The sequence below is a fragment of the Lytechinus variegatus genome, chromosome 6 (genome assembly GCF_018143015.1).
Source record: "Lytechinus variegatus isolate NC3 chromosome 6, Lvar_3.0, whole genome shotgun sequence".
NCBI lineage: Eukaryota > Metazoa > Echinodermata > Echinoidea > Temnopleuroida > Toxopneustidae > Lytechinus > Lytechinus variegatus.
In genome coordinates, this window is record NC_054745.1 from 27,974,886 (window position 1) to 27,998,110 (window position 23,225).

Consider the following 23,225-nt stretch of genomic DNA (forward strand, 5'->3'; position numbering starts at 1 on the left):
TGATGTCATATGTGATTACCAATGGTAACGGGCATCGGGACAAATTATTTGTTGGCCAAATAAAAACATATTTCATGTTTTTTAATAACCCTTTATAAAGGGTCTTTATTGTATTCATGTTTCAACATTCGAAATCACATTTCATGTACATAGGCAAGAGCAAGAAAATCAATATCTGACAAATCAAAATAATAAATTCCATGTACATGTTGATTACTCTAAGGTATTCATAAATTTCTCAGAAAATTGACTTACAGTTGACAAGCTTTTCGTCTTCCTGTATGGTGAAAAGTCGTCTCCATTTATCAGATGCAGCCTTGAAACGTTTACTCTCTTCATCTATGTACATGTATTCAACAAATCAGATGTTCATTGTTAGGAAGAAAATCATATGAAAAGAAATCAGCAATGAAAATAAGCATCCCACATGATTTATGTCTCACGATAGCCCAATTTCTTAAACAAAAATAGAAATTACATATATGGAAGATAAAAAATGAAATGAAAAAAAATGTTAGGAAATGTAGGAATACTAATGAAAAATGTCAATTGCTCAAGCCTAATTGTCAGAATTATAGCTGAATCCACTTCAAAATGAATGCTATGATGGAAATACTATTTGGAATCGAATTAAATTTCTATCCCTACAAGGAGGCTTGCAATTGCCAGGAATTTCTCCTTTTATCTTTAATGATTTACAACATTATTTAGAACTTTGCTCATTTAGATTTTACTGGTTGGAATGTTCATGTCGAATTCTATTGCATTATCATTTTTTTTTAAATCGTAATGCAAATGGATCATGATATATACGCCAGGCTTGAACAATAACAATGCACAGAAAATAAGCCTTAATTATAGGTTTTCCTTTTTATACATAAAAAAGAACAAATAGAAAAGGTCAAGCACTTTTGGAAACGTATTTGTTGACATTTAAATCATTTGAAAATCATATTTGAAACCTTACATACGAATAATAATTGCTAAGAATTGTTCTTTTACTATGTGTACCTTCTTTTGTTTCTGTTGGTGAGGACGTTTCAACATTGGCCACTAAACTCTCGATCTTGCATTTTACAAACTCAGTCACATCATCATCAGCTTCAAAGTTATCTGTTGAACATAATTATAAAGAGAGTGAATATTTCATTTATTTGATATCCTTTAAAAACATACAAACGTATATACTTGTATATACTTGTATACAACAACAAAGGAGTAAAAGAATTTAAATCACAGTATAAGCGATAATAAATGGTAGAAAAATAAAAGAAATGAAAATAAAATGTAGCGGATGTAGAAGTCAGAAAGACCATTGACCTGTCAAAGCCGACTCCCTTGATAACTACATTATGGTACGATTAAAAACACAAATAGAATAGTTAAGTATAAACAATTTAGAAAATAATTATGAATTAAAAATGAATTATGAATAAATTGGAATGTAAAATGGATCAATTTATCCAATGAAACATGTTTTTAGATTATATTCTTCACATCATATTAACTTAAGGACTCAAGCATCCAATCCTAAGGTCATTTGATATAGCGCCCTTTTCTTTTCGGTTACAACCACAACTATGGATGGCCAGAAAGTCAACATGTATTATGCATGTTTGTTCAATGTATTTTCTAACTATGATGTACATGTATATTCATGAATTCATGGTTTCTGGAAAATTCACAGTGCTTCTCTTTGTTTACAAAGGACATTGTGCATATTTCCTGTGGAAAAAAATTATGACACTGATGGATTTCCATTGAGTTACGATTGATTAAATCAATCGTAATTATTTGTAAGACAGGGCCCGGGGGGGTCATGAACCAAATAGTTAATGATTTTCACTAATTTTGCTCTCAACCAATCAGATGCAAGGATTTCAGTAGCTTGCAACAGTTATCAAATAAAAGATCACTGACTATTTGTTCATTAAATGCATCCATGACCTTCCTGTCTTCTACAGGTCATTTCCTTTTCTCTTTTAATCACCACTCATAATACGATATAAACTGAAAAACTCACTGCAGTTTGTACAAACAGGACACATGTTAAAGGGCAAGTTCAACCCAATAAAAATTTGGTTTTGATAAAATGAGAAAAAAATATCATACAAGAATTTAATGCTCAAAATTTCCTCAAAATCTTCTGTAAAATAAGAAAGCTATAATTTTTCACAAAACTTACTTGGATGCATGTATGTATGCAAAACACAGCGAAAGTCTAGAGTATGTACATGTATAAAATGTATTTCCTTTTATATTTCATTGTTTGAAAATTTGCAGATTTGCTAATAAGGTGACTCTTCACCTGATCATAATTAATTACAATGATGGCAAATTGGCAATTCTATATAAAGTTCAGAGAGGAAACAAATTTTGTTTCTCATTATATAATTTAGGAGAAAATGTAAATATTTCACTTTCTACAATTAAAAAAATCTAAAGAAATACCGAGTGGAGGTCATCAAATGCTCATAAATCTGTTTTGTGAAAATTAGTAAAAATTTCAGAATATTTCACATCAATTGTCGACAATTTTTCAGAGTTGTGTTTCTTGACTTTTTTTCATCCAATTTTGTTTTGTTGGAGTGTATTTGCCCTTTAGGATTGCTAGACTTTATGTAAGTGGTAAATTATGAACAAGTAGATATGCTCATGTTAATACTATAAATCGTTTTAATTCCATACCTGCGTACCACATGAATGCCATTTATGGTTACAATCTAAAATTGAGTTCAAAAAGAATTATGATCATCCACTGAAATGATCATAACTTTTTTATTTAATCAATATTCATCAAACAGAAAATTCCATTGATCTGTTTCTTGGATTTTTAATGTTTTATAACTGTAAACTAGTTTCACAGAACTGGATCATTCCCCTTTTTCAATCCTTCTTTACTTTTTCCTTAAAGGGGAATGAAACCTTTGGAACAAGTAGGATTGTGTCAAAACATAAAAATCAAAGTTCTAAGAACAAAGAAAGTTTGAGAAAAATCGGACAAATAACGAGAAAGTTCTGAGCATTTGAATATTGCAATCACTAAAGCCATGGAGATCCTCCGATCGGCAATGCGACAAGCAATGCGACAATGTGTGATGTCACTTGTGAAAAACTTTCCCTTTGATGGACTACTGTATAATATACTACCAAAATGTCTTTTTTGCTTTTTCTTATGGTGATACAAACTCTTTATCCATGATGTATACTTTAAAAATCTGTATTACATGCCCTCCTATAGAAAGAACGCATAATCTACTGATAGATGTGATAAAAGAGGCAGTTTAAGTGAAATATATACTAAAGTAATGGGGAGAGTTGTTCACAAGTGACATCACACATCTTTGTCACATTGCCAATGTGAGGATCTCCATAGCATTAGTGATCACAATATTCAAATGCTCATAATTCTATCATCATTTGTCCGATATTTATCAAACTTTTGTACATCTATTTCTTTGATTTTTCTGTTTTCACACAAGCTACATGTATCTTGTTCTACATGTTTCATTCTCCTTTAGGTATTAATCTTACCAAGAGTAACCATGAGATTCTGTTCAATCCATTCCCAGTGCTTAATGATATCTTTCTTGTGAAGAGCTGTTGCAATGGCTGTAGGAAGAAAACAAATTCTCAATCAATTCCACAATCAATGTAATTAGCATAGCAACTCAGGTAATATTTCAATTTAGCATGATTATCCACTTCATTGATACACCTACATGTACACCATTCCTCTGTAATCATATTTATTCAATATTATCACCCGTATTAGACAACTGTGCTGGTCATTTACAAAACCGTATTGCCCTACATTTTCTGAATATTGCCAAGGGATAGGTAAATTGTTTGTATTTCACTCGGTCTCTGAGCGCGTATTGACTTTGCATGCAGAGACGACGCAAAATAGACCTTTGTATTTTCCCTGGTCTCACATACGAGCCTTTGAGGATTTGTATGAAGAGATACGCTTCATAATAGTCCACACACCAACAATCTACGTCATGATAAAATCAACGCTGGACCTGGGCGCTTGCAAACACGTCATAATGGTAAAGTGCAGAGCCAACACCCTAATATTAACATGACACAATAGAACTCTATTCTTAAAAAAAATATCACCATAATCGACTTTTGCTCCAGATATCTGATTTGGATGATAATAAAAATATTGACTGGCTCTTTTGGGGAACATCAAATATAGCCCTTAAAAGACCCAAATTGCCCTTGTCTAACTATGGACATGGGCCAATATGATTCTTTTGCTGGCAATATATTTCATGTTTCCCTCAAGGCTAGTCAATATGATATAAATATTTATGCCACACTAATCCTTATCTTCACCATCACTATCAACATTACCACAACCACCCATTCAATCACTTGATCACACCATTACCAACAGCACCAACATTAAAGGGGAATCCAGCCTCGGCCATAGAATGTTGTGTTGGGAAGAAGAAAAATAAATTAAACAGAATGGCGAACGTTTGAAAGAAATCGGACAAGCGATAAGAAAGTTATAGCTGCTTTAAAATTGAGATCACTAATAGTATGTAGATTTCAAATTGGCAACTGGGTAACTAAATTATGACAAGGGGCAAGGACAACTTTCCCATAGGCTATGTACTTTATTATCAGGGATTTGTGGTTTTCTCCTAAGTACCTATTCCCCTGGGGCAGTAATCTAAATATAATCCTGGTAGTATATTATTTTATGTCCTCATGAAAAGAAAAATATAATTTGAAATAAAAGTTGAGGGAAAATTGACATTTTAGCCATAATATGTATTGGAGTACATGGAAGAGTAGTCCTTGCCTTACATCACTATGACATCCCATATGCGGCCAATTTGAAGTCTCTATGGGTATAGTGATTATCAATATTTACAACTTTTAAAAATTCACATCTTTCCGGTTGTTTGTCCAATATTGTTCAAACTTTCACCTATTAACATGTCTGATTTTTCTTTTTCTTATAAAAACAAGTCTTTATTTGGGTTGGATTCCCCTTTAAAACAAGGCGCCTCTTTCAAATTGAACTCATCAAACACTAAACATCACCAACATCAAATTCATCCTCATCATAATCATCATCACTGTCATCCTCAATATCATCATCTCTAGCATCATTATCATCACTGTCATTGTAATCATCATCTTCACAATCATCATCACTACTATCATTATCACCAACACAATCATAGTCATCATTAGTGTCACCATCATCTTCATCATCATCATCATGACTGTAAATATCGTCATCATCATCATCACCATCATCACTGTCACTATCAACATCATCATAATAATCATCATCACCATCATCACCATCACCATCATCATCATCATCACTGGCACCATTATCATCATCCCCATCATAACCAGCATCATCGTCGGTATCATCATCCTCATCATCAGCATCATCGTCGGTATCATCATCCTCATCATCATCATCATAATCATCATAATCACCATCATCACCATCATAATCACCACCACCACCATCATCATCGTAATCATAAGTCTCATTGTTTTCTTCAACATCATCACCGACACTACCAACAGCATCATGACCAGCATCATCATCATCACCATCATCATCATCATCACCATCATCATCATCACCATCATCATCATCATCACCATCATCATCATCATCATCATCACCATCACCATCATCATCATCATCACCACCACCACCACCATCACCATTGAAATCATCTCATTGTTTTCTTCAACATCATCACCGACACTACCAACAGCATCATGACCAGCATCATCGTTACCATCACCATTTGCAACCATCATCATCACCATCATCCTCAAAAAATCTTCTCACTGTTCCCTCCACAAATACAAATACATAAAGTCACAGAGCCCTTTCTTTATCTGCCCCTGTACTCTGGAATTCTCTACCATTGAATATAAGAACTGCACCATCCTTTCCCATCTTTAAATCGATGCTCAAAACTCACTTATTTTCAAAATATTCTTTTTATAATGCTTAATATATTATATTGATAAATATTATTTCATTAGTGATATAACCATCTATAGGTATTGACTTAATTTGTTCTAATTTGTATTATTAAGTATTACATGTACATGTAAGTATTTTCAGATCAGATTTAATGCATGAGTAATTAAATATATTTTTCAAAGCGCATAGAGAGTCTTTTGACTATTCTGCGCTATATAAATTTCAAACATTATTATTATTATCACCATAAGCATCACCAGTATCACCAAAATCATTACCTTTATTGTTATCATCATCAGTAGCATTATGATACATGTATACAGGTGTACATCAATCTACATGTACTTACTATGGTAAAGCTCTGATTGAGGAGTCTGATGAAGGATACGGTAGGGTGCAGACTTGTTGTCAAGGACCGAGTCCAGAGTTCCGATAACAAGAGATGTCAACCCGCCCCCTCCATGCCCCTTCCGCCTCTGAAGGGCAAAATATGGGTTCGCTCGCTCTGTGATCCTGTCATAAAAATGAAAATATGGTCTTTCTTGGTTATGTAAAGGGCAAGACATGTACAGCATCCCTGGTGGGTGTTTCATAAAACTCTTTATAAAGTTACAAACGACTGGAATGGGTTCTTAGGTGCAAAGTCAACCAAATGGGGATGTCTTTTTTAGCACAAGAAAGGGTCACCAGTCATGCGTAAAGTCAATCGTTCTGCTTTATGAAACACCCACTTGGTTTCTAGAGTTCTGGTCGGGTGTTCCATAATTCTGTTCGTAATTTACAAGTGACTTTGCAACCGACAGGTGATCCTTTCTGGCGGTAAATGATGACACCAGATTTCAATCAGTGTTTAGTTCCTAAGAAAGGGTCATCAGCTGTTTGTAAAGTCAGTCGCAACTTACAAACACCTTAATGAAACACCTACATGTACCTGGGGGTGTTTCCATCATAAAGCTCTTTGTTAGTTAAAGAGAAATTCCAGTAGTTGCAGTAAACACTAATTTCATGAGAAAGTCTGTAAAACAAGGCTTAATTGTCAGTATATCATCGAGGATCTAGATCTGGTACAGTTACATAAACTGAACTTTGTGAAATCTTGAAATCTACGCTGAAAAATGTTCACACCGAAGATCCCCAACACAGATAAGCGCACGTGGGACAGCGTATAATTATTGCTTTGAATGTCGGGCCCGACGCTCTACCCGAATCCTGTGCTTATTTGCTGATTTCTCAGCAATTACACAATTTCTTCCAGAATCCTTTGGCACATACGTTTTATTTATACAAACAGACACTTTGGTGGTCATTTCATTGGATTCTGTACGAACTCATTTTGATATCGTTACCAAAACTAGCATTTACCTTTAAGAGTGACTTTGAGAACAACTAGTTATCCTTTAAATGATCTTCACCATTAAATTTCTATTGGTGATTATTTAGCGATTAAGAAAGTTTCACCAGTTGTTCCTAAAACTGCTCTTAGCTTAAAAACAGCTTTATGAAACACCCAAACATAGGCTTGTACTGCTGGTTTTGTTCAAGGCATGTAGAATTTTCCCCTTTTTTATTTGCCGTCGCTTACAAATTATTTCCGAAGTAGTGCTATCGTCAACAATAATAATCTATGTGTAGGTTTTTTAAGGTTTTGCATTTATTGGTGCCCTTATTTTATGGAATAATCAAAAGAATTACGCATAGAATTAATTTAGATTTATAGAACTACCGACGAGCTGAATTAAAGGACAAGTCCACCCCAACAAAAACTTGATTTGAATAAAAAGAGAAAAATTCAACAAGCATAACACTGAAAATTTCATCAAAATCGGATGTAAAATAAGAGAGTTATGACATTTTAAAGTTTCGCTTCATTTCACAAAACAGTTATATGCACATCTCGGTCCGTATGCAAATGAGGGAACTGATGACATCGCTCACTCACTATTTCTTTTGTATTTTATTATATGAAATATGAAATATTTTGATTTTCTCGTCATTGTCATGTGAAATGAAGTTTCATTCCTCCCTGAACACGTGGAATTCCATTATTTTAACATTATGTGCTTCAGGCAAGGAGGTCCTTAACATCAAATTCGTAAAAATTGAAATATTGTATAATTCAAACAATAAAAAACAAAAGAAATAGTGAGTGAGTGACATCATCGACTCTCTCATTTGGATGTAACTGGCTCGTTCATATAACTATTTTGTTAAAAATAAGCGAAACTTTGAAATGTCATAACTTTCTTATTTTACATCCGATTTTGATGAAATTTTCAGCATTGTGCTTGTCTGATTTTTCTCTATTGATTCAAATCAAAATTTTTCTGAGGTGGACTTGACTTTAAGGTTGTGAATTTTATTAGCGCCACCATCAGAGACCTGGAAGAGATGAGCTAGGCCGAGGTAAGCAGTGTCCCGTTTTATTTTATTCATATTTATAACTAACTGGAAAAGTCCCGATGAGTAGCTACATGTATACCAGGTTTCTGCAAACATATTACTTTTGTTATGATAAAGTGATGTTTGCCAACTCCTTGAAAATCAACATCCAAATCAAATTTCAACACCATATGGTGGTCTGACCTTAAGTCGTACGTTACCTAATTATGTGCACGGTTGAATATCTTGAACAGAAAAAGCCACCCAAAATTACGCAATATGGCAATTTCGTTGAAGGTAGGGACTCAATTTTCAAAAATATTGGCAAACATTGGTAAATTTTGTAACCTTTTGGGTCCACTCTGAGAAAATCTGAACTTATCTACAGCTACAAGCTTCAAGACATTGTCAGTTTGCAAGCAGAGGTCTCCAAAACGATAGTGCGCAAACTAAGGACACACTTTTTATGGCACATTTTCAGCTGAGCGTGCACTAGTCGATGGTCATGGAATTTTGAGATCACGATACCAATGAAATCCGTGACCTACTTCACAATTATGTCAAGTGAGTATTAGGCCTTGGGATCACACCTTAATTCTGTTTGGTATTTATGATTTTGATTAATTTCGTGTGAACTGTGAGAAATGTTTGATTGATCTTTATACCTTTATACCGCATCTACTGGAAAAATACAGTTGTTCCTGCAGTCAGGTTTGATTGGAAATCAACTTCATGATAATTTTTAAAATGTGCGCAAATTATGGTCGACCCTAGTCTTGAGGACTCCATGATGTCTTTTTAAAAAAAATTGACATATACTTTTTCATCATGGAGTCCTCAAAGACTAGTCTAGACTCTAGGTCGACCCATCAATTGATTCTGAAATCATCTATTTGTTTTGTTTGTTTTTTTAATACAATTACAATTCTGCTCATTTCTTTGACTTTGAGATTTTTACTTACCCTTAGAGCTCTTCATAATATAAGGAACAATATCACATTGAACTTAATGTGGAATATTGAAGAAATACAAGTTTAAAGTTTGGTTCAAGTTCAGGTGCGCAAACACCCCCCCCCCTCCCCCCACACACACACACGCGCGCACATCGCACATACACGCCACGCAAAAGATTAGGCCTATTTTAGAGACTTTTAGGAGCAGTGAACGTGAACGGTGTCGCAGTCCTCTGATCGTTCGAATGAACGTCGTCGTCTGCCCTTGTTCACTACTGATGCGAACATTTTAGATTTCACTCGACTGGTGCGTGTACATACGTCCACGTGAAACAGCATGATAACCAGCGGGTCATGACACGCTGCCCGACCCGGAAGATCTGGCGTACCATCGCCTGGCGACCCGGTCGGGTGATGCGAAGCACTCCTAGTACCAATGAGGTCCAAACATTACATGTATGGACCTCATAGGCGACATCAGTGCTAAAATTGGGTTAGAGATTTATGTGGATCTAAATTTATTGTAATTTCAACAAAAGTACTAGCTAAATTTGAGGCTTTTGTTGAAATTTTGCTTTAATGATACATTAATGCTTCAATAAGTAACAAAAAATTGAAAGAAATGAAGGGGAACTTACATTTTGACGACTTTTTCCTGATTTTCTTGGCAGCTGTCCTTCACTTCTGACTCTCGATCGGACCTGATATGCAGATCACGTATACGCGTTCTCGTCAGGTGATCGGTCGGTTATTCTTTTCGCCAGATGTTGATAATTATATATTTCATAACGCAGCGTTCATCGCAAATTTAGCTGAAAGAGATTGAAGTTGAACAGCGCAAGCTTTAATTTATTCAGAAATAACGTTTGATTGCACAAGTTTCGCCTCGGACATTTAGGATCATTTGGTCCCATATTGGCGTAACTACGGGGGGGGGGTGTCCCTACCACCGTCCACACCGGGCGTCCACAAGCCAGCAATTATCTTTTTTCTCTTTTTTTAACCAAAATGCTTCCCCCCAGAAAAAAAGAACCAGGGTTAAAGAGAAAGACAATTATGATAGAGGAACACAAAATACTTTATTTTTTCAGCTTTTAATGCATCGACTTATAATCAAATATTAAATGGGGCTTAGAACATTTTTTTAAAAAGTCAATTAATAAAAATATTCCGCTCTTCGGGATTTGAGCTTTCATGAAATATCCGATCTTTTTCATGATTACCGAAAATACTTCAAATGTCAAAAAAAAAATATCGGTGTAGTAGCTGATACCTTGCGCCCGCCTTAATTATTTTAATGTTGAGATACTTTGCTTTAATTTAATGAATTCCTAAAAGCATTAATTCTCAGATCATTTGTCGCAATCGAATGATTCGATTGGTAAGCTAGTTGTATAATTATTATGATTCATGAATTGTTTAAAATGTGTCTCTCTATCAGTTTTGAATATTTAAAAAAATGTCAGCTCGTGCTTTTTGCTCGCAATATTTTGATTAGTAAGAAATTCTTGTGTATGCGAGTTTGATACATAAATAACTAGAGAGAGAGGGGGGGGGGGGTGTCCCTCAGCTACTTGTCCTTGCTTATTCCAATTTTTTTTATTATGCTCGTGTTGTGAGTATTTCAAAGTCTTTTCTTTTTCTCACCCTTTTTATTGTCTCGGAGCTTCCCTCTATTTCTTTGCTACGATGTATAGCCCATCTTACTTGTTTCATTTTTTTATGTTCTCATTTCATTGAAAACATAATTATTAAACTGACGTAGAAGACTTTACAACAAAATTTTGATATTGTTTTTTCTTGTTTGTTTGGCTTTCTTTTTTCTTCTCCTCAGTCCTTTTTCTAATTAGTTTCCCTTTCCTTATTTTATATTATTTCATTTCATGAGGCATCCGCCAACTTATATACAACAACAAACGTTAGAGGCGGATATCCAGTAAGGGGGCGTGGTGGTGTGCCCTCTAAAAAGAGGAAAATAGGAAGGAAAAAAAGCAGGATTTATCTTGGTGAAGATGATAGTGGTGGTGATGGTGGCGGTGATGATGATGATGATGATGATAATAATGATGGTGGTAGTGGTGATAAAGATGAGAATGAAGTTGGTGACGATGATATGATGATGATGTAATTTTGTCTTTAAAAAAATAATAGTGCAAAGGCGAAATCATTTAAAGTTTATTATGAAAATAGCAGAAAAAAATAATTTGAAAAATTGTACGTATGCGTATGGAATATCTATCCCCCACCAAAAAAGAAAAAAAGTGAGATTTTGTTTTGTTATTTGTGACGGCGTAGGCCTATGCGAACAGCTGTGTGATATAATTATGGTAAAAAAAGTAAATGAAATGCCAAGAAATACATGATAATGACTTTTATTGTACATTCAGTATATCAGTAGATAAATTCATACTCGTTCCAAAAAAAGAAGAAAGTGGGTATATTATGGACCATTAAAAATGGTCAGTTGCTCTATATATTATATTACATAGAATATATAGAGCAACTGCTCGTGTGTAGCGGTAAGTTATTCACCTGATCTACATAATTCATGCGGCGCACGGCGCGTGCGCAATGTTTAATAATTATTGTTGTGAATACAATGAATGTCATCAAAAACATAATAACACAGATCAAATAGTGCCAGCTCGACGCGCAAAATGAGAAAAAAATATATATTTTCTGCCCTGATAATTTGATAACCCTAACCTAACCCAATTTCTAAGTATTTTTATCATATACAGGATAACTACATACAATGATTGAAATTAACTTTATATTCTTTTGCGAACAAAATGAATATGAAAGACAGCTTTTTGATAAAGAACACAGTTTTAGAGCGTTAGAGCGCGATTTATACCTACAACCGCTAACATAGGCGGATCCAGGGGGGCCGAGGGGCCCGGGCCCCCCTATTGGCGGAGCAAAAAAAGAAAAAAAAAAGGAAAAAAGAAAAGGAAGGGAAAAGAGAGGAAAAAAGAAGAAAGGCAAACATAAGAGGAGGAACATGATTAAATGAAATAACATTAGGGGAAGACTCTGAAAATAATTTTTTTTTAAATCTATTTGTTAGGATAAAAAATTTTCGCTCGCGCTTCGCGCCTTATTGTCTTTTAGGGTATTTGCATATCTTGCTCAATATGGAGCTTGAAAAATCAAACTTTGAAGTCATTATACAAAACATATTTCAGCTGGGAAATTGAACTTTCATTATTTTGTTTCATTTACAAATTGATTTTTAAAAAGTGCTCTGTAAAATGTCTGTGATATCATCTGAACATTATCATTTTCTGCTTGCGCTGCGCGCTCGCAAAATTTGAATTTTCAGGTACGTATTATTTTCCTGTATTCCATAAAGTTCTCAAAAAGTTCCCTATTCAGGTCAGATTGTTAAAACGTATCAGCTAGCGCCGCACGCTATAGCATTTGGATTAGTCGGTTATGTATATCCCAATATTAATTCTAAATCAAACTAATTTGATGACAGTTTATCAAAAACTTCGACTCGCGATTTCTGCTCGCATTGATAGATATATAATGCCTCTTATGCATAATTACAAAGTGCTTTAAATGTCCAGTTTTCAGGCCATAAAATTAACACATTTCGCGCTCCCATGCGAGAGAAATAGGAAGATGGTCATCAATTTCATATGATGACATAATGCCCTCATAGCATGTTCCGGTCCTATGTAAAAACTCAAAGTAATAAAAATAAAATACATCAGCTCTTTTTTAACTGTGATCCATCACAATTCACAATTTTCCCACAAAGTGTTTGCATTACAGAGCTTAAATTCACCCTTTGTTATATCATATATTTTTAGCTCGCGCTTTGCGCTCTCTTTATTGATTTTCATGATAAGAAAGTTACTTAGAATACCCAAATTCTAGGTCGAAATCTAAAACACACGTTAATTCAGATACGCAGATTGTTCTCTATTTAAATCATTATCCAGTTTCAGATCACAATATCAAAAAGTGTCTGCTCGCGGATAAATAACTTATCCTTTTCATGATAAAACATGAATAGTGCGTCCAGAATCTTTCCCCATAATTTTGTTTACCCATCACATTTCTCCTATTTTCTCCTCCCTTTTATTTTCCATTAATTTTTCTTTCGTTCACTTTTTTTCTGTCCTCTTTTCCCATAATTTATTTTACCCATCACATATCTCCCTATTTACTCTTCCCTTTTATTTTCCATTAATTTTTCTTTCGTTCACTTTTTTTCTGTCGCCTTTCCCCTTCTAAGTTCTATTTTTTTTTCTCGTCTCACCGCTTTTCCTCATCCCCAGCCCTCGATCGACGCCCGTGCAGATTCGCAAACAATATCAAGAGTATATGTCTACTTGCAAGGGCGGAAATCTCTCCCCAAAGGTAGGGGGACCAGGGGCTGGAAAATTTGACAAGCAAAAAACAAACAAAAAAAGAAGGTTTATCACCCTCTAAAGAAGGTCATCTTGACCAAAAGAAATTCGACAAGCAAACAAGCAAAAAAAAGGGGGCATGCCAAAAGTAAGATCGTCTCTTCCAAAATACATTTCGAATTTGAACGACATGACCAAAAATAGTAGGGGGACATTTCATAATGTGCCCCCTACTATTTTGGGTGAGGGGACATGTCCCCCGGCCCTGGGGTTTGCGCCCATGTGGGTGGGGGTGTTGCGCCTCCCTATCGGGATCATATCACAGCGAGTATACACTCTTCCATATTGGAAGAGTGTTTACTCGCTGAGATTTCGATCTCACACATAATTTTATAAAAAAAAATAGAACAGCTACGCCTTGAACACAGGCCAAAATGCCTAACGATTTCTCCGCGGCATTAACAACTCTCGTAAAGGGCGCTCCATTTATAAATAACGTTGCATGAACAGCTCTCTATGGCGACGAAATTTACCGCGGAATTGCAGCCAGCAGCGTGGGAAATTGGCAGAAAATTCAAGAAGAGAACCGGTGAGTACCGATTTAACAGTATTCATGTATTAATTAATATTTATTTAATCATAAGAATAATTTTTTTTTACGGAAAGAAAGCTTAGTTCTAAGCTAGGGCGGCCCAAATGCGCGTGAGTGGAGTCCCAGTTTCTTAACACGGGTAAGTATTGCGGTGTCGCCTAGAGTGATCATGGTGATGCGAAGGTGCAACTTGTGCACACTTGCCCTTTCACTCACTTTGATTCCTTTTTCGCGAGTTAGGAAATATATCGATATATATTTTGTAGATCAGAAAGCAATTTCAAATATGGTAAACATTATGCATCGTACAACTTACATTAATTTTGTAAAAAGTCACTGAAAACTGTGTTTTAAAAGGGAAAGGTTGATCTTCATGCTGAGCTTGAACGGTTAAAATGACGTCACTCACGTGCACGTTGTCTATGATATAGGAGAACCGCAAAATGGATGTGGCGAGGTTCTCAATTCTGATAGTGGACGTGTGTGAGGACCTGAGGCATATGGCAGGCCAAAAAATGACGTCATCTCGTACCAGTCCACTACGACTACGTGGACGTACATTTCTAAAAGTGCTTATCAATAGAACACAACACAAAAACATATGCATGGGACACACCTTACGTTTAATCTGCCTTTTCGGCTTTACTTTTCCCGGTGTAATGAGCGAGCAAAGCAGTAAATTAAGAGTTTATTTTACTCACCAAAGAGCATTGGCAATGAGAACCTCCTCCGGACGTACCCACATTGTGGTGATGGCTCACAAATGTTCTGGTCCAAAACAAATGACAGGCTAACTTCACAGAGACTTCGTAAACATTAACGCACTTCTTCCTAATCCGTGACGTCATCATCTCGGGACGGGCGATATTAGATATCCGCGTTGTAGGCCTACATCTTCGGAAGATATACTTGAAGCATATGACTTGAAGTTTGTTTCTGATCTATAGAGATGTATTAGTATATATATCTATGGTCTGTTCAAATCACATTATTTTCAGCCCGGGGTATGGATTGTCATTGTAAGCAAATAAAAAATGCTTGAAAATATGACAAACCGACAATCATCTTAGACTTTTAGGTTGGAGAGCCCTTTGAAGATTACAGCAGATGATGATGATGATCATTATGAATAATATATTTTTCGATTTGTCATATTTTCAAGCATTTTTTATTTTCTTTCAATGGCAGTCCATACCCCAGGCTGTTCATCCATTCTGCTAATAATATATCATGATGAGTTGAATGGATGAATATATACAAATAATATAAAGTATCAAAAGAAAGTCAAGGGAAGTGGGAGTTCGAACACTTAATTGCTATATAATATATAATACCCTATACACGTTTGGCTAATCTTTAAAAAAAAAATTGGAAAAAAGTACCCTATATATGTTTGACCCTGCAAATTGACCAGTCTTGAAACTCCTTTTTTTAAAAAATCGGTGTTCAAGTTTTTTTTATACCCAACGTTTTTTGGGTCACGCATGTTTACAGCAATATATTTGACTGCTACCCCCCCCCCCCCCTCCCCGGTTAAAAAAAAATGATGATGATAATGATGATGATGGTGGTGGTATTGGTGGAAATAATGATGATGGTGGGGGAAGAGGAATAGGAAACGATTATGATTAGCTTATAATTGAATGATCCTGCGCCTATGAATGTTTTTAAATCTGGCATATTATAAATGCTGTAGATCATCGTCATCACCTCATATGCCTACATGTTCTTGTCTCATGCATCAACCCAACCCAAACTACATTCAACACCTAAACCTTATCCTCCCTACACTAAAATACCTATATACATATATATATATATATATATATATATATATATATATATATATTCCCATATCATCCCACTCACTCACCGTTTACATTAAACACCTGAACCTTACTCATCTCAAACCCAAATGTCTATACTATCATATCATTGTCCACCTCATGTTCCTGTGTTGTGTTGTTTCATGTTATTTACTATTATTATTTGCCTTTTCGTTATCTTCATGTATTACTTTACGTATATTTCTATATTCCTTGTATCTATTTGTTGAGGGGTCCACATTACAAGCCTTGCTTTTCAGTGGATCCCTCCATTCTTCTTATGATATATAATTGCATTGATTTAATTATATTTAATGATATTGATTGTATTGATTTGACTTGACATGTATGTTAATTTAAATTTAAATTAATTTCAAATATGTATTTTTTTCCAATATTGAATTTTGTTCATGCTATTGTTTATTTAAATTAAATCAATCTATCTTGTACTTATTTGTATCATTTTGAAGAAAATAAATTTGAATTGAATTGAATCATCACACTTCCACTCACTCACCCTGACCCATGCAAACACATTCAACACCAACACCTTATTCATCTCGCACTCAAATTCAACCTGGCTTATTTCATATCATCACCCACCATCCCAGACCCAAACTACATTCATCATCAACACCTAAACCTTATTCATCTCACACTAAAATGTCTACTCTCTTATCAACCCACACCCACTCACCCTGACCCATGCAAACACATTCAACACCAACACCTTATTCATCTCGCACTCAAATTCAACCTGGCTTATTTCATATCATCACCCACCATCCCAGACCCAAACTACATTCATCATCAACACCTAAACCTTATTCATCTCACACTCAAATGTCTACTCTTATCAACCCACACCCATTCATCCTGACCCAAACTACATTCAACACCTACACCTTATTCATCTCACACTCAAATGTCTACTCTTATCATCCCACACACACTCACCCAGGCCCAAACTACATTCAACACCTACACCTTATTCATCTCACACTCTAATGCAACCTAGCTTATTTCATAATCACACCCACCCACTCTGACCCAAACTACATTCAACACCTAAACCTTATTCATCTCACGCTAAAATTTCTACTTGTCTAGACTTACATCATCCCACACTCACTCACCCTGACCTAAACACATTCAACATTTAAACCTTATTCATCTCACACTCAAATGCCTTCTCTCATTATCATCCCACACACACTCACCCAGGCCCAAACTACATTCAACATTTAAACCTTATTCATCTCACACTCAAATGCCTTCTCTCATTATCATCCCACACACACTCACCCAGGCCCAAACTACATTCAACACCTACACCTTATTCATGTCACACTCAAATGCCTTCTCTCATTATCATCCCACACACACTCACCCAGGCCCAAACTACATTCAACACCTACACCTTATTCATCTCACACTCAAATGCCTTCTCTCATCATCCCACACACACTCACCCAGGCCCAAACTACATTCAACATTTAAACCTTATTCATCTCACACTCAAATGCCTTCTCTCATTATCATCCCACACACACTCACCCTGACCTAAACACATTCAACATTTAAACCTTATTCATGTCACACTCAAATGCCTTCTCTCATTATCATCCCACACACACTCACCCAGGCCCAAACTACATTCAACACCTACACCTTATTCATCTCACACTCAAATGCCTTCTCTCATTATCATCCCACACACACTCACCCTGACCTAAACACATTCAACATTTAAACCTTATTCATCTCACACTCAAATGCCTTCTCTCATTATCATCCCACACACACTCACCCAGGCCCAAACTACATTCAACACCTACACCTTATTCATCTCACACTCAAATGCCTTCTCTCATTATCATCCCACACACACTCACCCAGGCCCAAACTACATTCAACACCTACACCTTGTTCATTTCACGCTCAAATGCCTACTTACTTTACAAATTCAGTAATTGGATATAGATAGCTACCTTAAAAGATTCTATCATTTTCGGCCCATCCTAATTGTAAAAGGGTTTTAGATAAACACAAAAATACAGAGATATTCTTGAAAGAAGTTTCAAATGTACCATGGTACAAAACTATGGACTATGCAGACATCTTATTTTACCGCATGCACTATGAAAAAGATATACAATTAAAGGTGTGCTTTGACAAAGGGTGCTTAAGAGAAACGGGATAATATGAGAAATTTGTAAAATCCATGGTTTTGTTCAATGGTACATTTGAACCATCTTAATAATATGGGCCATAATGTAAACAAATTTTGATATTTCAGATTTCCATGGTTTTAATAATAATAATAATCCGCTTTTATATAGCGCTTAATCCATCGGAACGACGTTTCTAAGCGCTTTACAGATATATCATTACCCCGGTCATCGGATTCAATCAGTCATTCCCGCACACAATGGTGCACATCCTCCATTCCCTGGGAGTATTCCAGTCAGTCGCCTGTGAGGCGCACACAATACTGGACAAGCTACAATGACTTTCACATCCTACCGGGTACCCATTTAGCACCTGGGTCGAGAGTGGCAAAGTGTGGATTAACGCCTTGCCAAAGGACGCCAGACCGCGGTGGGATTCGAACACACGACCCTCTGTTTACAAGGCGAGAGTCAGAACCACTACACCACGGCTCCTCCACTTTTAGCCAAAAGTTAGACCATTGATGAACTTAAACTAGACTTCAGAATACAAGCTTATGCAAAGTAAATTCAAATACATAACAAAACAAAAAAAAAGTACAAATCAGGCAGATCGATGTATATGTTTCTATATTTCATATCATTCATTAAAGCTGTTAACACTCTCAAACTATGCAAATATATCACCTAACCTCAATACATGGTGACAGTAAATATGCCTTCATACGGAATTCATAAAAATAAAGAAATGAACATAACTTCGTTGTTATCGGTGCAAGAACGCCCTTAGCAAAACATTTTTGGGCTCCCCATCGGTGCAGAAACGCCATTACACCGAATGCCCTTTATATGCGTGCTGCGAAGGGCTTTTTCCGCACATGCGATGCACAAAAGCGTGGTGTTATGCAAGGGCATTCTTGCATCGAAACAACTTACAGACTTAATATTTCAAGTTTTTGTTGCAGAACAAATTCTTTAAATCTAGCATCATGAAATAAGGGTGCGTATTGTCCATGAAATGGGCATGCATGTTTTGTCTCCACAAGAAATGGTTTGGTCCTCAACTTCTCGGCAGCTTGCATATAGACGCACAGGTGTTCCATGAAACATCTCAGGAAGGATTTTAAACTGACAAATTTGCTCTGATGAGCCAATCAGACGCACGGATTTCAGTAGCTTATAACAAACACTCAGTAAACATTACTGACTTTTTCTTTCATGAAATGCTCCCAAAATAACACAGGAACATGAAATGGAAATAAGAGGAGAATAAGCAAAGCAAGGCCCACACTTAAACATTTCATAACAGAATTCCATTGTCAAATTAAGGGCCCCCGTCTTCCAAAGAGTTACGATTGATCCAATCAATTCTAACTCTATGGAAATCCATCAGGGTCATAAATTTTTCTGCAGGAAATTTGCAAAATCTCCTTTGTAAACAAACGGGAACATATCAAATTGTCTAGAAATCAATGAATTTGTGGATATACATTCATATCTAGAATTTTTTTGAGCAAACATGCATTTTTTGTTGACTTTGCTGGCTTTCCATAGTTGCGATTGATCGGATCAACCGCAAATCCTTCAGGGAAAAAATTAATAATTTATTTTCCGGGGCTATTTTTGAGCTCACTAGCCCAAATATCCTAATTTGTGTTAAAGTTTACATTGGACCCTATATGAATTTCAGGGGCTCCATTTTAGTTTTCCAGGGCTCTTTAGGGCATTTCGGGGGCAAAATCGCCCCGAGCCCCCGTGTATTTTTTTCCCTGAACTCCTTGTAAGACGGGCCCCTGGGTGTATTGCAATATAAGTTGAATTACAATCAGGTAGGACAACATCGCTACAATCAAATGTGACTCCCCATCCCATCCAAAAAGACCCCCAACCACCCCACCCCAAATGACCGCCACACCACCCCACCCCAAACACACCCTACCCACCTCATTCTTAGCACTTATGAGGCTGACAAAATTATTTCTTACTTCGACATCTCAGGCCTCGTGTTTCTCAAATGAAGACAAGCAAATCAAATTATGGTCTAAGATTAAAACTTAATGCATACAAAAAATATGATCTTTCTGAATGAAAATACATACAACTTTAAATAAGTGGGGAAATAACTGAACATAGTATATAAATACATAGGAGTTAAAACCATTTCTATCATTCAATATTGCACAAAAGCAAAAGAAATAAATAAAAGCAATACTACCTCTTCTTGAAGGTGAAGAGTAAATAATAATACATCTAGTTCCTGTTAGCTCTTGTATAGCAAATATCACATTATAATTTAACACATTTTTGCACTTCAATAGGACTTGGAATATTATTAACCTGTGCTTTAGCCCTGCAGCCTTTTAAAGAGGGAGGGGTGCGAACTGACTAATGCTTTGTGTGGTCTCTCATTGCCAGTTTGTTATATGTGTATAGTTTTTTTTTTACATTTTGGAATAACCATCCAAAATACAGAAAATGAATTAGCCTAAAATTTAATTAATATACAGAAACTAAAATGTTATGAGTGGAAAGTACTTGTTTTATTTCTTGGTAACATAGTGTGGTCAATAAAGAGGCTTTAATATGAGGAAATTATAATTTGTAAACAATTTTTTGGCATTACTCCTATGCGTTAAAGATCGCATGCTCGATCTGTAATGAAATTCAAAGATTAAATATGACGTGTTAAAGATGTTATATATCCAAGATCATTAATGTTATGACAATATGAAGACTTCAACAAATGGGATTGTGTTTAAAATGGGTTGAAGATTGCACTCGATCAAACATGTACAGTTGTGCCCAAAAGTTAGTAAACCGAACCCCACCACAAAATGCGCTCCTTCATGCGGGTGTTGAATGTAGGCAACAACCAGTGTTTCCACTCTTCCAGAAATTCGGGAAATTTCAGGAAATTTTGACTTTTTCCAGGAGAGGTTCGGGAAATGAAAATATTCCAGGAAATTTCAGGAGATCCGAAAATTACAACTAAACAACAACTAAACGTAGAATCCATTAATATTCAGGTTACATTAAAATAACTTTTTACATCCATGCATACATAGCTCAAAATTTTCTGCTCGCGCTCGCATTCCTTGATTCCTTGATTTTGGCCACCTACCCCAAATTTAGGCTCGCTGTATTAATGCCCGATTTTTGTTTAAAATCAAACTTGAAAATTCCAGGATATATCTGTGAATTTCAGGAAATCTGGGATTCAGTTTCGGGAAATTTATTTTGGAGCTGTGGAAACACTGACAACAATGCTACAATGTTCGGCGAGCCCAGAGAAACAAACTTTTATCTGCAGACTTCTTAATTAAACATCTGAAACATAAAAGACATTGGTGGATTTACATATAGTTGAGAATGATGGGATCAATCGTAACTCTTTGTAAGACGGGGCCCTGAATTATTTGCTGACTATTTTGTGTTCATCAAAACTATAACACTGAAAATTGCATCAAAAGAATGTAAAATAAGAAAGTTACAACATTTCAAACTTTGGCAGTATTTTGCAAAACAGTTTAACTTATCCTAACTTTCTTATTTCATATCCAATTTACATGAATGAATCAGCATTCTGCTTGCTCATTTTTTTTCTCTCTTTTCACTCAAATCAACTTTTTTTCAGGTTGACTTCCCCTGATGCAATGTTCAAGCATTACACTACAGGTCATGTGTTCATGCAAGTGGATTATAAGAATCAACTCTCGAGTAAAATAGATTATTCAAAAATATATTGTTCATTATGATTACCTATCGTTGAGCAATTTTTTTTTTTTTTTGCCAAATATCTGGGGAGCGTTTCATGAAAGGACTTGTCAGACATTTTATCCGACAAGTACCAGTTTATCCGACAGTTACCATAGGAACATTGCCTCTCAGCCAATCAGAATCAAGGAAAGATGTCAGATCTGACAACTTGTCTGATGAAAATATTGATGAAACGCTCCCCAGCTTATTAGAGTGTGAAGCTTGGAAAATATTAACCCATCAACAGCATGTACCAACCATGACAAGGTAACAAAAATATCTAGCCAAAATGCATTAAATTCATTTGGAAATTATTCAGTTATTAGTATCATTATTCGCAGTATTCTACTATCGATAATCAACATTTGTTCCAATTATGGGTATTTCCATTAGCTACATGTATATGATGTATAGAAGTGGACCCTCCTGTACCCTGTCTACAAGGTCATGTGCCTGTAATGATGTTTGTATCAAACGCCTACCGACTGAAAACAAAGACTAGTCGCAATAACCGGATGGATGCAAGCGATGTGAGCCCAGTCACAGGGCCTTTAAGAACCATATTATTTGTGCGCAATGAAAGGCCCCCCCCCCCCAAACCACTGTATCAAATCTAGCTGTATCCGCCAGTGAAATTAACACAGTCGAAGCATGTATCTTCTACGGAATCGATATTTGTTTGCTCGACTCACAATACATGCAGCGGAACCTATAGGCCCATTTTCTGAGGTACAGTCTAATTTAAACCTTTATCGAACTCTGTGTTCAAATTAGGGTAAGCCAGAAGTGTCAAAATTTCATTTACAATGTTTGTTTCTCATGTATTCTGTGTTCGACCATCATCCTTTAATGATGAAGAAAAGTGTCTTATTTATTATTCCTAGACAGTCGCGACTAAATTGAGCACCAAAGGTGCTGACGAGATTTGTACTGCTACTGATTTTTTATGCATTTGGCTTTCCATAGTTAAACTACAACTTAAGATTTGAAATCAAACCAGAGTTCAGAATCATAATAATATAATAATAATAACAATAATAATAACAGCTGTATTCATATAGCGCTTTTTGCCTGAGGATACTAAGTACTTGCTATTATTACCCTGGCTTTAGCTCGAGCTTCTATCACCAGCGCTCAGTGCATGCAAGGAATCAATCCTGCCAGGTACCATTTTCACCTCACCTGGGTCGAGTGCAGCAGT

The 23,225-nt window shown here is 35.8% G+C and overlaps 1 protein-coding gene across 1 annotated transcript in view; it reads right to left on the minus strand.

Annotated features, from left to right (window-relative positions):
• Positions 1–15,124, minus strand: part of LOC121417313 (TBC1 domain family member 9B-like) — a 46,628-nt gene extending 31,504 nt beyond the window's left edge. The window contains exons 1-5 of the mRNA XM_041610968.1: positions 14,973–15,124; positions 6,333–6,496; positions 3,535–3,612; positions 1,012–1,113; positions 256–339 (exon numbers count right to left, since the gene is read on the minus strand). Of these exons, the coding sequence (XP_041466902.1) occupies positions 256–339; positions 1,012–1,113; positions 3,535–3,612; positions 6,333–6,496; positions 14,973–15,016 (472 nt within the window). The 5' untranslated portion in view covers positions 15,017–15,124. The remainder of the gene's footprint in view (positions 1–255; positions 340–1,011; positions 1,114–3,534; positions 3,613–6,332; positions 6,497–14,972) is intronic.
• Positions 15,125–23,225: the final 8,101 nt, after the last annotated feature.